This window comes from Schistocerca serialis, chromosome 3, assembly GCF_023864345.2.
Source record: "Schistocerca serialis cubense isolate TAMUIC-IGC-003099 chromosome 3, iqSchSeri2.2, whole genome shotgun sequence".
In the NCBI taxonomy this organism is placed as follows: Eukaryota; Metazoa; Arthropoda; class Insecta; order Orthoptera; family Acrididae; genus Schistocerca; species Schistocerca serialis.
Genome location: NC_064640.1, coordinates 111,282,608 through 111,300,722, shown reverse-complemented (window position 1 = coordinate 111,300,722; position 18,115 = coordinate 111,282,608). Strand labels below are relative to the sequence as shown.

General features: G+C 40.5%; 1 protein-coding gene across 1 annotated transcript in view; it reads right to left on the bottom strand.

Annotated features, from left to right (window-relative positions):
- The window catches only part of LOC126469794 (chondroitin sulfate synthase 2), a 120,585-nt gene that overhangs the window by 90,291 nt on the left and 12,179 nt on the right, over positions 1–18,115 (bottom strand). Inside the window, exon 2 of the mRNA XM_050097046.1 lies at positions 8,285–8,436. Coding sequence (XP_049953003.1) covers positions 8,285–8,436 — 152 coding nt within the window. The remainder of the gene's footprint in view (positions 1–8,284; positions 8,437–18,115) is intronic.

Sequence of the window (18,115 nt, the reverse complement as noted above, 5' to 3'; positions counted from 1 at the left end):
AAGTGTCTTTACACTGACCGTGTACTGATTTCCCTGCCTGCACATCGCCTGGTGAGTGTTCATCAGCACACCTCGCACTACTGCCTAGCCTAAAAAAAACCCATGTGCACACCACAAGTACTCTACTACCCGAGTAGCAGCTTCCTTTATGTAGTGCACCCCTGACCTATCTAGGGGCGTCCTACAATTCCCCACCAAATAGTGCAAGTCTAGAAATCTTCAGCCAAGACCGTCACAGAGTCGACGAAGCCTCTGGTTGAGACCCTCCACTCGGCTCCAAACCAAAGGACCCCGATCCACTCTGGGAATGATGTTGCAAATAAAGAGCTCTGCTTGCACCTCGCGTGCGAGGCCAGCGGTCTTCACCGAATCTGCCAGCCGCCTGTACAAACTGAGGATCGCCTCAGAACCCAAGCGACAGGCATCATTGGTGTCGACGTGAGCAACTACTTGCAGACGACTGCAACCTGTGCGCTCGATAGCCGCAGGCAAGGCCACCTCCACATCTTGGATGAGGCCCTCTGGCAGACAAACTGAGTGCACGTTGGAATTCTTTCCAGCCTTGTATGCTATTTCCTTAAGGGGCTCCATCACCCACCTAATGTTGAAGCTCCCAATAACCAGCAAGCCTCTGCCCCCGTGTGCCTGCTCGGCCCTGCTGAAGGAGCAGCCACCTGCCCACTAACAGGATGAATGGGCGAGGCCAGGTGGCCAGCCTACACATTGACCCTCCGCCTCGAGCAATGCGAACGCATTGCAGTCCGCCACTCACCCTGAGGTGAGGGTGGCCCCAACATGCCGGGTACACTAGAATGTGCCTCAGTTGCTGAGTCAGCGGATGCAGCAAGCGACACCTGGGGTGTCTCAAGCGACGTGCCAGACCCTCCGCCGCCGCTGCACCTCGAGGCAGCAGCCTGAAGGTGGCTGACCGTGGCCAACAGCACGCTCAGCTGCTCGCAAACCACTGCCAGCTCCTCCTGCACCCGCACACAGCACACACACACCCTATCCATCCTACTGCTAATATCTGCACGTATAGAGTTGCGACAAATAAAACAGCAATATGCGACAGCACAGTTGCATCACCAGCGCAAGATTAAGCTCTACATCTACATCTACATGATTACTCAGCAATTCACATTTAACTGCTTGGCAGAGGGTTCATCGAACCACAATCATACTATCTCTCTACCATTCCACTCCCGAACAGCGCGCGGGAAAAACGAACACCTAAACCTTTCTGTTCGAGCTCTGATTTCTCTTATTTTATTTTGATGATCATTCCTACCTATGTAGGTTGGGCTCAACAAAATATTTTCGCATTCGGAAGAGAAAGTTGGTGACTGAAATTTCGTAAATAGAACTCGCCGTGACGAAAAACGTCTTTGCTTTAATGACTTCCATCTCAACTCGCGTATCATATCTGCCATACTCTCTCCCCTATTACGTGATAATACAAAATGAGCTGCCCTTTTTTGCACCCTTTTGATGTCCTCCGTCAATCCCACCTGGTAAGGATCCCACACCGCGCAGCAATATTCTAACAGAGGATGAACGAGCGTAGTGTAAGCTGTCTCTTTAGTGGACTTGTTGCATCTTCTAAGTGTCCTGCCAATGAAACGCAACCTTTGGTTCACCTTCCCCACAATATTATCTATGTGGTCTTTCCAACTGAAGTTGTTCGTAATTTTTACACTCAGGTACTTAGTTGAATTGACAGCCTTGAGAATTGTACTATTTATTGAGTAATCGAATTCCAACGGATGTCTTTTGGAACTCATGTGGATCACCTCACACTTTTCGTTATTTAGCGTCAACTGCCACCTGCCACACCATACAGCAATCTTTTTGAAATCACTTTGCAACTGATACTGTAACAACAACAACGCTGTATTATTGTACAAGTAAGTAAATTTTTTTTCTTCTGGTTTTTCGATAAACTTGAGTAATTGATGTTCTGCTTTCATTTCTTTTTTGTTTCATGCCATTGTGTTAAGAAAACTGTAAACGAGTTTCAATGTGAAAATTAATGTTTATGTCAAATGTCAAGCAATATTGTAATAGAATTGAAATGTAACAAATGTTGAGACTGTTGTTAAGATGTTTAAAATTGTAACTGTGCGTCTGGTCCATACGTAGGCAATGTGTTAGGATATGTAGAATGCAAAACCTCGGGTGAATACTCTGTCTGTAAGGGAGCGGTAAATGGTGGATGACAGGTGAGCACGGGAAAATGTACGCGGGCACTGTACGGCACAACGGGCTCAGCAGTAGTAGTTGGAGTTTGACATTGGTCTGAGCAACACCTTCTGGAGCGAGGAGGCTCTCCTGGAAGACGTAGTTTCACTGAGCCTCGGGTATGCTGTTCCAACGCCCACACAGCATGGAAAAATTCCATAGGCACTAAATGGAAAAGTATTGCGATGCTAAGAAGAATTAAAGTGCCGATACGTCAAGAGCCATAGCTGTGGTTGTATGTGTGCTCTGTGCCTCGCCATCTCGCCGCCCGCCAACCGACGCATCGATACGAGCAGGTTGAAACTTTTAGTACTGTATTTGTATGGACCAGAGAGTGAACTATTCAATAATAACCTAAATTTTACCAGAACTTTCCCATCATTTAATTATCCTCACAACTAACCTAGACAGGGTCCTTTCCAAATGTTGTGCAATCCGAGTGTCCCGAAATGAAAAATTAAATTTGGTGTTAATAATAATTACTTGTAGACCTAGTTATATTAGAATGGTGTTTAAAGAACTGTTTTGTTAATGAACCAGTAAATGAATAACGAAGGTGTAACGAAGTTGAAAGATAACTTTAATATTGAAATAGTAATGAAGTTTAATTATTTCGAGACAGATATAAAGGTATTTAAGTGAGAAGCAAATAAGATAAAAAGAGTAGCAACTCATATACTGGGAATCTTGAATGCATGATAATTTCAGTAATCAATTTTTTAATATCGTGATCATAACAGTTTCAGAGTTCCCCCCCCCCCCCCCCTTTTTATTCATTTGAATTTTGAAGTGTTCTAAATTGGTTTGACCAGCAAAAGTTAAAGTCAATATAAAAGCCAAAATTTATCAGTGTTTTATCTTTATTAAAATTGACATTTTGTGTGTGGCTCGAAAGTACTATTTCTAGGGTAACCTATGCCCGATTTTAATCAGATCAATAGACAGTACGAAGTTTTATAGTATACATTATAGTGTAGTGTTATGTATTCATGGTTTTTCCATATCAGTACAGAACGTGAAACTATCAGTTCAATAGATTTTCTGGTTCTAAAATTTTACTATATTATGCAGTGTTACTACGTGTTGTTTTGCATGAATATATACCAACTTGTACAGGGAAGAAACTCAGTTAATGCCTAATTAGGCTGGCGACTGTATTATTATCAAATTGGTAGCATCTTCAGTGTTACTTTTGTTCCATACTGACGTGTAATTGCATTTTGAATTTACGTGACAGATCATTATTATTACAGAGTGGGTGTAAGTCTGATTTGCCACCATTCAGGTACATGCGGTCAATATCTATACGAAAATCCTGTCTTGTAAGGTGAACCCCGCTCACTCACCATAGTACAGGCTTTAATGAGTATTGTGCGCCACCCGCGCGCGTTACAATACTGGTCTTCAGATGACCTTACTAGACGGTAAATTACAGCATCATCTGCGAACAACCTAAGAGAACTGCTCAGATTGTCACCCAGGTCATTTATATAGATCAGGAACAGCAGAGGTCCCAGGACGCTTCCCTGGGGAACACCTGATATCACTTCAGTTTTACTTGATGATTTGCCGTCTATTACTACTAACTGCAACCTTCCTGACAGGAAATCACGAATCCAGTGGCACAACTGAGACGATACCCCATAGGCCCGCAGCTTGATTAGAAGTCGCTTGTGAGGAACGGTGTCAAAAGCTTTCTGGAAATCTAGAAATACGGAATCAACTTGAGATCCCCTGTCGATAGCGGCCATTACTTCATGCAAATAAAGAGCTAGCTGCGTTGCACAAGAACAATGTTTTCTGAAACCATGCTGATTACGTATCAATAGATCATTCCCTTCAAGGTGATTCATAATGTTTGAATACAGTATATGCTCCAAAACCCTACTGCAAACCGACGTCAATGATATAGGTCTGTAGTTCGATGGATTACTCCTACCACCCTTCTTAAACACTGGTGTGACCTACACAATTTTCCAATTTGTAGGTACAGATCTATCGGTGAGCGAGCAGTTGTATATGATTGCTAAGTAGGGAGCTATTGTATCAGCATAATCTGAAAGGAATCTAATCGGTATACAATCTGGACCTGAAGACTTGCCCGTATCAAGTGATTTGAGTTGCTTCGCAACCCCTAAGGTATCTACTTCTAAGAAACTCATGCTAGCAGCTGCGATGTATGAACAATTACTTACGAACTAAGCAATCAAATGACCATGACTACGCCACTATACAGATATTACAATGCGATCCTACCCCTGTGTTAGTACAAATGACAACCGCCTATGCAATGTTACACTCTACCGTTATTAAAATTCGATACTACCCATTTCTAGTTCGAAAATACGCAAAGATCTGAAAAATTTCACCACGCAAGCACACAAACACACAAAGTAATTTGAATTAAACCTGCGAAATTAATACGAAAAACTGAATATAAGACTAGTTTCTGCTACTGCTGTTCACACACGTCACTCTGCAACCACAGATGAAACTGTACTGGCCTCTGCCCGCTGCTAACTGACTATACGAAATAAACAGAAAGCACTGGCTGTCCAAAACAAACAACTGACTAACGACTCTGCGTATTTATACTTTACAGCTATCAATAAGCAATATAACTCCCCTCAAATACGAGAATACACAAGGATTATATGTAATTAAATATGCAAGTGCACAAACACTCAGAAAGAAATTAAGAATCAAACTACAAAACAAATATGAAAGCTAAATATGCGACTCCCTACTGCACTGCTGCTGCACTACATTTTACAATAGTAACTGCTACCAGTGTTTGTTCCGCTATCATATTATCATACAATAAAGGATCCTTCTTTCTATGTATTCGCAATACATTACATTTGTCTATTTTAAGGGTCAGTTGTCACTCCCTGCACCAAGTGCCTATCTGCTGCAGATCTTCCTTCATTTCCCTGCAACTTTCTAATGCTGCAACTTCTCTGTATACTACAGCATCATCCGCAAAAAGCCGCATGGAACTTCCGACACTATCTACTAGGTCATTTACATGTATTGTGAAAAGCAATGGTCCCACAACACTCCCCTGTGGCACGCCAGAGGTTACTTTAACCTCTGTAGACGTCTCTCCATTGAGAACAACATGCTGTGTTCTGTTTGCTAAAAACTCTTAAATCCAGCCACACAGCTGGTCTGATATTCCGTAGGCTCTTACTTTGTTTATCAGGCGACAGTGCGGAACTGTATCAAACGCCTTCCGGAAGTCAAGGAAAATAGCATCTACCTGGGAGCCTGTATCTAATATTTTCTGGGTCTCATGAATAAATAAAGCGAGTTGGGTCTCACATGATCGCTGTTTCTGGAATCCATGTTGATTTCTACAGAGTAGATTCTGAGTTTCCAGAAATGACATGATATGTGAGCAAAAAAACATGTTCTAAAATTCTACAATAGATCAATGTCAGAGATTTAGGCCTATAGTTTTGCGCATCTGCTCGACGACCCTTCTTGAAAACTGGAACTACCTGTGCTCTTTTCCAATCATTTGGAACCTTCCGTTCCTCTAGAGACTTGCGGTACACAGCTGTTAGAAGGGGCAAGTTCTTTCACGTACTCTGTGTAGAATCGAATTGGTATCCCGTCAGGTCCAGTGGACTTTCCTGTGTTGAGTGATTTCAGTCGCTTTTCTATTCCTTGGACACTTATTTCAATGTCAGCCATTTTTCGTCCGTGCGAGGATTTAGAGAAGGAACTGCAGTGCGGTCTTCCTCTGTGAAACAGCTTTGGAAAAAGGTGTTTAGTATTTCAGCTTTACGCATGTCATCCTCTGTTTCAATGCCATTGTCATCCCAGAGTGTCTGGATATACTGTTTCGATCTACTTACTGATTTAACATAAGGCCAGAACTTCCTAGGATTCTCTGTCAAGTCGATACATAGAATTTTACTTTCGAATTCACTGGACACTTCACGCATAGCCCTCCTTATGCTAACTTTGACATTGTTTAGATTCTGTTTGAGTGAGAGGTTTTGGCTGCGTTTAAATTTGCAGTGAAGCTCTCTTTGCAGTAGTTTCCTAACTTTGTTGTTGAACCACGCTGGGTTTTTCCCGTTCCTCACAGTTTTACTCAGCACATACCTGTCTAAAATGCATTTTACGATTGCCTTGAACTTTTTCCAGAAACACTCAACATTTTCAGTGTTGGAACAGAAATTTTCATTTTGATCTGTTAAGTAGTCTGAAATCTGCCTCCTATTACTCTTGCTAAACAGATAAACCTTCCTCCCTTTTTTTATATTCCTATTTACTTCCATATTCAGGGATGCTGCAATGCCCTTATGATCACAGATTCCCTGTTCTGCACTTACAGAGTCAAAAAGTTCGGGTCTGTTTGTTATCAGTAGGTCCATAGGTCCAAGATGTCCCATGGTGCTTCGCTGCCAACTGCGCTTCCACCACCAGCTGGACCAGCACTGTCAGGCCCTTCACCACCAGCATCCCCAGTGCCTCCACCCAAGCCTTCACCATCAGCACAGTTCCGCAACGTCAAGGACGCGTATATCAAGCTGCTAACAGCAGCCTCCCTTGTACTTAACAAGAGGAAGACTGGCCGGTGCGCATGATTATGACTGCACCACTTCCACCTGTATTTATCAGTTCTGGCCCAGAATCTCCTTCTGCTGTTGCCGTCATCACCTGCCATGCCTGCCACAGAGGCCATGGATGTATCATCAGTCACCCTGATGCCTGCATCAGAGGAGCACTCTTTCCCCAAGGAGGAAGACATGATATAGCACTGTACATCATCTTTGTATACGCACTTCAGCAACAGGCTGCAGGCACACTACACTCAAATACTCCACCAACAGCACCTGTGTGGGCCAGCCACCAAAGGCTGCCCATAACTTGTGCACACGGCACAGCACCCACCGCACCATCTACCGCAGCTCTCCTCTACATAAAGACAGTGCAGTCAGCTCAAAAAAGAAATCCAAATTAAGATCTGCAATGGCTTATAATTGACTCAATGGCGCTAATGAAATTAAAAATCTGTTTGAGACTGGCTGGAGCGAGGTGAGATAATTTTTAAGATACTCTGAAATCATGATTTTCTCAGAAACTACATGTGGGGGAAAATGATCTAATTAAATAATCCTATAGAACCTGAAATCTTAATGTTCTATCTGCTATTTCTTTAGATATTATTACAGGTCTGCTCTTCAGATGAGCCCATGTTGTCAATATGTGAGGTGAGCAGCCAGTATCTCAAAAGAGCTAGTGATAGCCTGTTGATAATGTCACGTGTGGCTCAAACAGTCAAGTGCCAAATTTCTGTTATGGTGTGGGGCATAATATCTGTAAATGGTTCATATAGAACATATATTGTTCAAGGTTCAATGAATCAACAGCAACAAGGAAAAGATATACTGCTTCAGATGGTGAAGTGGTTTTCTCATGGTGACTCTGTTTTTATGACAAATAAATTGTTGCATCATAAAGCCAAGTCAGTCAAACAATTCTTTGCTAAAAATGATGTAAAAACTTTGTCATGGCCTAGGAACAGCCAAGATGTGAACCCAATAGAAAGTATGTGATCAGTTGTAAAGCAAAGATTGAAGGAAACCACCTTTACAACAAACATGTAACTCCTTGAGCAGCTTACAGAAATACACACATATGAAGAAATTGGAAACTCTTTGCCCATACCTAGCAGAATGCATGCAGAGGAGGATTGAAATGTTAATCAAGGTGAAACTCATACACAAAATACTGATGTAACATTTAGCTGTTAAATAAATGAGTATATAATACAAAAAGAGTTCATTTTTGCAAATATTCTGCTTGAATCCAATAATTCACACACCATTATAGATTTCACAGAAGCTAAATTATAATAAGAATGCCGACATTACAAGAAACAGAAACTACAGCACTCTAAAATCTGGCCTCTTATAGTTGTCATAGCTATATTAATTCCATAAATGAACTTTTTTGTAACATAAAATAATGTTAGTAATTTCAAGAATAAAAACACAAAACAGTGAATATTCTACCTCCAGATTTTTACCTGAACAGAATCCTGGCATGAGAGTCCTGAAGCATGAACAATGCAACGTCCAACATTGGCATCGTCAGAGTCCGAAAATGCATTCTTGACGCACCACTCCATGTTTGCTAACACTTTTCGTAGCACTGAATTGCTTAACAGTAACCCAGCATCTGAAAATTTGTGGATGTGTCTGCAAAAACTGTCACACTACTTAATGACAATACAATGAAATATAAACCTGAAATATTTACTTTTGGGTTAAAGGAGACCATTCACTATAAAGCAGAAGCATTGAGTTATCAATAGGCACAGATAAAAAGAAAGGAAACTTGGTAGCTTTCAGAGTTACCCTTTTACGAGCTAGAGTAAAGGGAGGAAGTTGGTTTGCCAGATAGGTATGCGGGAGGGAGGAGTGGGAGGTATATGGGCTGCACATGTAATGAACAAATATAGGGGCCAGTGGGGAGTGGCCCATGCTGAAAGTGACATGGGCATGTGAATTGGAAAGGGGTGACAGGATGGAGGAGGGAGAAACTGTTGAGAGGAGGGTGCAGGGACAGTGTGTTACTTGAGACCGAGGCCAGGATGATTGCAGGTGCAGAGGATGTGTTGTAAGGAGAACTCCCATTTGTGTAGTTCAAAGAATATGGCAGTGGAGGGAAGGATACAGATGACCAGGGTTGTGAAGCAGCCACTAAAATTGAGCACACTGTGCTCAGCTGCATGTTGTGCCACCAACAGCAGCTCAACTTTGTTCTTGGCAACAGTTTGGCAGTGGCCATTCATCCTGGTGGACATCTGGTTGGTAGTTATACCAAAATAAAAGTTTACGCTGTGATCATAGCAGAATTGCTTTATGACATGGCTACTTGTGGAAGCAAGTAATCCAGCCTCTGACGGGAGTACGATAAGCCTGTGACAAGACTGGAATAGGAGGTGCTGGGTGGGTGGATTGGGCATGCCTTATACCTTGGTCTGCTCAAGGATATGACCCCTGTGGCAAGGGGTTGAGAGTGGGAGTGGCATAGGGACGGGCTAGGATGTTGTGTAGATTGGGTAGGTGATGAATGACCACTTTAGGAAGGGTAGGAAGAATCTCAGGTAAAAAGTCCCTCATTTTAGGGCAAGATGTGAGATAATCAAAGCTCTGGCAAATGATATGGTTCAGCTGTTCCAGTCCAGCAAGATGCTGGGTGACTAGGGGGGTGTTCCCTTGTTGCTGATTAGTGTAGGTTGTGGGAGGATTGGGTGTATGTGAGGATGGGGCATAAGAAATCTATTTGTGGACTAGGTTTGGGAGTGGGGGAGGTTGTATTGCCTGCCTGTGAAGGCCTTTGTGAGGCCTTCAGCATACTGGGCAAGTGAGTTCTGATCACTGCAGACACACTGCCCACAGGTAGCTAGGCTGTATGGGAGGGATTTTTAGTGTGGAAGGGATGAGAGTTGTTGAAATCCAGTTAATGTTGGTGGTTGTGGGTTTAATGGGGACACAAGTGTGGATATCAGTGAGGCAGAGAATAATATCCATGAAACTGAATTGATGAGTAGAGGAGGATCAGATGAAGCAGATGGAAGAAAAGGTGTTGAGGTTGTGAAGGAATGTGGATAGGTTGTCTTCGCCCTGAGTCCTGATCATGAAGATATCACAAAAAACCTGAACCAGACAAGAGGTTGGGAGTTTTGGGAGCTAGAAAGGTTTCTACTAGATAACCCATAAACAGGTTGGAATGGGATGATTCCATGTGTTGCCCATGGATGTGTCGTGGATTTGTATGTAAACCTTCCTTTCACAGGAAAAGTAGTAGTGGATGATAATATAGTAGATAAGTTGTATAATGACTGAGGTGATGGGTTTGGAGTCTGATGGATGTTCACAGAGATAGTATTTGATAGTAGCAAGGCCATGGGCATGATGGATGTTGGAGTTCAGGGAGGTGGCATCAGCAGTGATGAGTAGTGATTCAGGAGGTAAATGCCATTGGGATGGTGGAAATATTTGTTCATTTTACCAGATTCATAATGCATACTACAAGAGAGCCATGCTGATGTCTACTATGTCTGTATTTATACAATATACATGGGATTAAATTATAATGAACCAAATGTTGACATAAAATTTAATCTATCCTATTATAAATTCATATTATGATTTGAAAAAAGCTTTCTGCATAAGCTAACCAGAAATGATATTAAACAGCCTTGTAAAACTCCATGGGTCACTGCAGGGATTAAAGTATCATGAGACAGGAAAAGTGAAATGCTTCTGCTCGCAAGAACAAGTAAAGATTTTACAGTAGCTGCACATTACAAAACTACTCAAAATTACCAAGAAAAGGTATCAAAAATCAATAAAACACACACATTATGTCAGAAATCAGTAATTGTGACAACAGACTTAGGGCTATATGGAGTGTAGCAAAAACAAGAGACAGAGCAGGATAACATCACTATTGAATTAAATGGAAGGGCTATAAATGATAAGTCAAATGTAGAAGATATGTGTAATAATCATTTCCCAAATTTAGTAGAAAATATAGGGATAAATAGTTGAAGACAAAAATCAAAATAGTATGCTGAACACCTTACATAAAATTCAATTATATAGATGTCTCACAGACCAACTTACCTTTCCGAAATTATGAAAATTATATATTCTCTCAAAAATAAAAGCTCATCTGGATTTGATGGTGTTTCCAACAAAGTACTACGACTTGTTACACTATAATAACCACTATCTTTTCTGAAATATCTGATGCACCATTAACTCAAAGCATTTTTCCAGAGAAATTGAAATATGCCACTGTTAAATCGCCTCTGTAAGAAAGGTGATGCGAGATATAAATAACTACTGACCTGTTTCACTTACTGACATCATTTTCCAAAAGTTTTGAGGTCATATACTCTACAATAGTGTCCCACCTGAGCAACAGTAATGTCCTCAGTTAATCACAGTCTGGATTTCAGAAGAGTTGCTCAACTGATAATGCCATTCACACAGTCACTTACTAAATTTAACAAGCATTAAATAACAAAACAACATCAGCTGGTATTTTCTGTGGCCTATCTAAGGCATTTAACTGTGTGGATCACAGTATTTTCCTAGATAAATTGAGGTTTTATGCAACTGATAGTACAGTCAACCAATCAATAATGTCATATCTAACCAAAACAATGCAGAAAGTTGTACTTAGTCATTCAACTGATGTAATCAGGGGAGAGTTTTCTGACTGAAGAGAAATCAAATATGGGGTTCCTCGAGGCCCAATCTTACGTCCACTATTGCTTCTCATATATGCAATCAATCTTCCATTGAACATACAATGAGCAGAATTGGTTCTTTGTGTGAATGGGACTTGTGTTGTAATTAATCTGAGCATACATACAGCAACAGAAGAAATGGTAAGCAATGTTATAAAACGTATCACTGACTAGTTTTCTGCAAAAGGTGTCACTCTCAATTTCAGACAGACACAATGTATACAGTTCCATAAATCTTGAGGTACTACCCCACTGATAAGGGTAACACATGGTGAGGAATTCATAAAATGAAGCTTAAAATTTTTTAGATATTCATATTCAATGGAAAAAAAAACACATCCACACGGATGGATATGTGCGTGTGTGCGAGTGTATACCTGTCCTTTTTTCCCCCTAAGGTAAGTCTTTCCGCTCCCGGGATTGGAATGACTCCTTACCCTCTCCCTTAAAACCCACTTCCTTTCGTCTTCCCCTCTTCTTCCCTCTTTCCTGATGAGGCAACAGTTTGTTGCGAAAGCTTGAATTTTGTGTGTGTGTTTGTGTTTGTTTGTGTGTCTATCGACCTGCCAGCGCTTTTGTTCGGTAAGTCACCTCATCTTTGTTTTTATATAAAAATTTATTAACAGTATTATCTGTATAAATCCACTTATCCACACATCCTGCCAAACAATCTGGTCATACTCCATGGGACATTTTAGAGTAACAAACCTTTTGGCGTAATTAGTGGTCAGGATAGCATGTTTGTACTAATGTCAAATAATTCTGCATACTTAAGTCCGAAACAAGGCCCACTTACTCTCACAGAGTCAAATGACAGGCTGATTGAAAAAATAAGCAGTGAAATTAGCATACAAACTACAAAATATGATATTTATTATTTATTTATAAGTGATCTTGAAGTATGTGGGCTATTGAAGGGGGAGGGAGGGTACCATACAAACAAAGTAGGTTTCCCTAAATAATATAATAGCACCTATGAACTATATCACTCACTCGCATAGAGTATAATAATTTAATTCATAATTCTGATGCAGAATTAAGTAACCAAGAGCACTTTTGCTATAACTTTACAACAAGTACATATTGGAAACATAATTAAACTATGCAAAACAGTCTAGGAAAAGCTCTTTAATTTTATGGCTTATTAAAGTAAATGAACAACATTGGGTCTGTAATTTTTCAAATTCTTCCAATATAATTCATGATGAAGTAGTTCATGGGTTACTGGCTGGATGTCAGTGTCCAATGGGCACAAGACTTTGGCAAGCGACCACATTGCCATCATCAGCTGTGCTGATGAACTGAACATCTAGGGACTGGCACAGGACTTATATCTCCTACCCCCTCCATCCGACCTGGTGCTCTCTCCGATGTCCATGCTCAGGCACAGGCATGAGACCAGCATCTCCTCCCCATCTTCTCCTGCCAACAGATTGCTCTGTACGAGGTTTGTGCCCAAAGACATGAGTTGTCAGGTCTCTGCTATTACTCTACCACCCCTCAAAATCAGTTTGTTGTGGGATATCTTAATCTGACCAAGAACAGGTTCCCAGGCCTTACTAAGGATGTAGCCACTATTATTAGTGACCAGCAGTTCCCTTACTCAAATCTTGACAGATGCTTTAATGTTTAAAAGTTACAAATTAAAACAATCTTGATCACATAAAAACATTTATTATAATGGTAACTGGTTTCAGTCTATTTGCAGAACATCTTCAGACCATTCTCCAGTGGTGGCTGGCAGAGGTAATGAACCGAGCAAGTACTGTCTGTTGAGAGATAAACCTCAACTTTTTTAATGACAGTGTCCCAGAAATTAGACGCTTGTGTCAGAACCTTAGTGTGGTCATAATAAATAGCCTGTAGGTCCAACAGACAGTGTTCTGCTACTGACAATTTGTTAGGCAGCTGTGACCTGGGGTACCACTGATTCTCCCAGCAATGAGCTAAGACAGTACACACCATCTGACCTATGTATGTCATGCCAAATTGGCAGGGGGTATGATTGTTAAGGAGTTACTACAGAAGCACCAGTTTCACCGAGACTTTATGGACTTTCAAACATCTACAAAATATGGAGTGCCTTTCAGCCCCACTGTTACCAACGTCTGTGCTCCAACATACTCACTCACTAAATCTTTGAAGGATATGCTTAGCCTATACATCAGAACATGTTTACATCATATTCATAGCTCCATGGATTTTGTTGGGCGACTTCACAACTTTAAGCTTACATCATATTCATAGCTCCATGGATTTTGTTGGGCGACTTCACAACTTTAAGCTTACAGATCCTTACGAGTTTCGATGTTCTCTTTACAAGAATCCATGGAACTTTTTGGAAAGAAAAATTGTGTTTATTCCATTTTTGTGCTGCATTATTGGTAAGGTAGAATTAATGCTTTGGTAATGCCAAGTGACTACTGGCAACTACCTACCAGCTAAAACATGGGCACTACTCAGTAATGTGAAGGACAACCTTGGACTATGGAAGTCTGAGGTCAATCAGATCCCCTGCCAGTGTGGCATGACATTTATAGGTCAGGTGGTGTGTACTGTTGCCAAGAATACCAATAGCATATGAGACTGCAGCAGCCTAACAAGTCGGCAGTAGCAGAACATTGCCTACTGAACCTACATGCTATGGATTAATGACTGTTATAAAGGTCTGACATAGATGTCTATCTCCTGGGAATGTGTTATTAAAGTATCTACAGAGATTTTAGTAAGGGAACTGTTGATCAGTCATAATAGTAGCTACATCCTTAGTAAGGCCTGGGAACCTGTACTTAGATTAAGAAGAGGAAGGAGATATCTCACAAGTAGCTGACTTCTGTGGTTGGCGGAGCAATAGCAGACACACCAGCAGCACGTATCTCCATGCACAAACCTCTTACGGAGTAATGTACTGATACAAAAAGGGGAGGGGCGGGGGGAGGTACTGGGCTCATGCCTGTCCCTGGCTATGACCTCAGAAAGAGCACCGGGTCGGACGGAGGGGGCCAGGAGATATACGTCCAGTTTCAGCTCCTAGATAATCAGTGTACCTGATGATGACAACATGGTCACTTTGTGCCCTTTGGGCAGTGACATACAGCTGTTCACCTGTGAAATATTTGATCAACATTGAATCTAACGAGAATATTCATACTCCTGTTCATCTGTGCTGAAACTAATGAAATATTAGACAGATAAGTTTGACAACATAATCAGAATGAAGTTGTTTACAGCCTCTTGGTTAGAACATCACCATTGTGTGCTTTACAAGGCTTAGTCATGTTGAAAATAGTATAAATTTGCCTTCCTTTGGCCTGAGAATCAACCAATTGCAGGAGGAATTTGAACTACCGCGTAACCTTGAATTTGTACACAAACGAAGCAGTTGCAGATATGAAAATAATATGCAACAAGTATTATTAGGGCCAGAAAGGAATCAAACCCTGAAGATTTCTATGTGTAGTCTGACATCTATCTCCTATCAAATATTTAAAATAAAATATTGACTACCACTTTGAAATGCTGTCAAAATGAGAGACGTAGGGACAAAGGGGAATAAACTGTAAAGTATATTTCAGAAAACTTACAACAATTTGTATGATATAGCCTTTAACTATCTTGTATGTATTTGAGAACTGAGTAAGTACGGCATGTAGTACTCAGGACTGAATGCTTTCATGCAAATGGAAATGTTACCACCGTTTGCATGGGTAGACAAAACTGCTGTTTTCTAGTTGTGTGAAGGGATTAACGCTTACTTATACACCAACTATAATTGTAAGGCATTTTGTGTTGTTAAACATGCTCAAAAGCATCTCTCTCTTTCTCTCTCTCATTTTTAATTTATTTTTTATATTTGGAACAAATTATCATGCCTGCAAGATTGGTGGAGCAATTTATCATGCCTACCACAGCAATGAAACAGTGCCCCAATGAATTATCTGTGGATACAACTGTACACAGGTAAGTGATATGTGTGGATGCAATGATACACAAGTGAGTTATCTTGCCCACAGCACTTGTGGGTTCATTTGCTTCAGATGAATTATCTCGCCTTCTCCAGTTAAAGGGTTAACAAATATGTCACTTTAATCAGGTAATAATCTAATGTTATCTACCCTTAGCATTCCTCTGTTCCACAAACACCAAAGTTTCATTCCATCAATTTAGAACAAAATAGCAATGTTCTTTCAGAAGAGATAAGTAAATGTGTTTATACTGAAAATATGGGGTCAATGAAAGCATCTGATTCCATGCGTCTGGTTTGACCCGTGACGTAAGGGCGTTTTGGTGTGTGACGTCACTACGGCATGGAGTTTATGACTTGTTTGTGTTTGTAGAGAGAGAGAGAGAGAGAGAGAGAGAGAGAGAGAGAGAGAGAGAGAGAGAGAGAGAGAGAGAGAGCATGTCGGGGGGAGGTTGCATGAGCATGTGGCCAACCCAGTTTGCAGTGCCAGAATTTGTTGGTGGTGCATAATTGTTTTTTCCTTGGGGTCTATTCCTCTCGAGTTGCAATGTTTTGTGTATTTATGGTGTACTGATTTTGTTTTAATTCATGTAGGGAAGTTTAATTTCTGGGCTTTTGAGGTGTTATAGTTTCGACTTTATTTTTTGTAGTTGAAAGTGTTGGTTTTTTGGTATCAATAGTTGTGATCAACCTATGTAGGTCAAGGGAAATGCCCAATTCCAATTTTCGTAGTTTTAGTTGTAGGTATTGGTGTGGTGTCGTCAGGTGCGACTGATCTATATTGATCAAGTGATATGTCCGATTCCAATTTTCATAGTTGTAGGTGTTGGTGTTTTGGTCTCTTCAGCTGTGGTTGAGCTGTATTTGTCAAGAGAAATGTCCGATTCCAATTTTCATAGTTGTAGGTTTTTTTTTTTTTTTTTTTTTTTTTTTTTTTTTTTTTTTTTTAGCGGTATCGATAGTTGCGAAATGCCAATTCCTGCAGATTTTGTTGTTGTAGCAGAATGTTGTAATTTTTTTACAGTTATATGTAGCTTGTCCCCACCCTAAAACCCCCAATTTCCAGCAGTTGTCCCGTTAGTTTGTTTGTATTTTTGGTGGGAGATGTATGTTATTGTCTTATTTATGCGTATTTTCGTGTTTGTTGCCATGTGTACGTAGTGATGTCATAGGTGCAATATTGGAGATGCTTAGATGGCCATTTCCTCCATTTTGATGATATCATGGGTCAAAGCAGACAGGTAGAATCAGACACTTCTGTAATCCCAAAATATGTATAAACTGACTCCACTCTCATCAAAAAAGCAGAAAATGTGTGCTTCTCTTTTGCAATAATTCAATTCATATTGAATGTGCAACCACTGGAGCACATTCACATACAATAGGAACTGTGTGCCTTCAAACACAAAACAGTGTTCCAGAATTTCTCGGAGAACTAAATCTCATAACAGAGCTGACATTTGAAGCACATCCCTCCCAAATGTATCTGCTACATCCTAAATGGAAATGTTAAATAATTAATCCATTATAAACAAAAACGTGACAAAATAAACCATATTTAGTTGGACATGCACAAATATGTTGAACTGTAACACAAAACACTGAAAAGTCCACATAACAAATGTGATATACATACTGAAGCGCAAGATTACTGAATGATCAAATTGTTGTGAGGGAAGGAAGTAAATAGAAAGCTGTCAATGTCATATTGCCAAACAGTGAAAATGAATAATAACTACATTTTTGGCATTAACCACCAAGTACGAATTCAGAGAGGGAGTCTAGAAATTAAGGGAAAAAAAAACCATGAAGGGGTGGGACATTTTACTGAACGAATACATAAATTGACTATGATTTCCCTGAATATATGTATTAAATGAGCTATTTTGTTTCCATACGCTTCTTGGTTTAAGAATCATGAAAGAAAGTTGTATACATGGAAGAACCCTGGAGATACTAAAAGGTATCAGATAGATTGTATAATGGTAAGACAGAGATTTAGGAACCAGGTTTTAAATTGTAAGACATTTCCAGGGGCAGATGTGGACTCTGACCACAATCTATTGGTTATGAACTGTAGATTAAAACTGAAGAAACAGCAAAAAGGTGGGAATTTAAGGAGATGGGACCTGGATAAACTGAAAGAACCAGAGATTGTACACAGTTTCAGGGAGAACATAAGGGAACAATTGACAGGAATGGGGGAAAGAAATACAGTAGAAGAAGAATGGGTAGCTTTGAGGGATGAAATAGTGAAGGCAGCAGAGGATCAAATAGGTAAAAAGATGAGGGCTAGTAGAAACCCTTGGGTAACAGAAGAAATATTGAATTTAATTGATGAAAGGAGAAAATATAAAAACGCAGTAAATGAAGCAGGCAAAAAGGAATACAAACGTCTCAAAAATGATACCGACAGGAAGTGCAAAATGGCTAAGCAGGGATGGCTAGAGGACAAATGTAAGGATGTAGAGGCTTATCTCACTAGGGGTAAGATTGATACCGTCTACAGGAAAATTAAAGAGACCTTTAGAGAAAGGAGAACCACTTGCATGAATATCAAGAGCTCAGATGGAAACCCAGTTCTAAGCAAAGAAGGGAAAGCAGAAAGGTGGAAGGAGTATATAGAG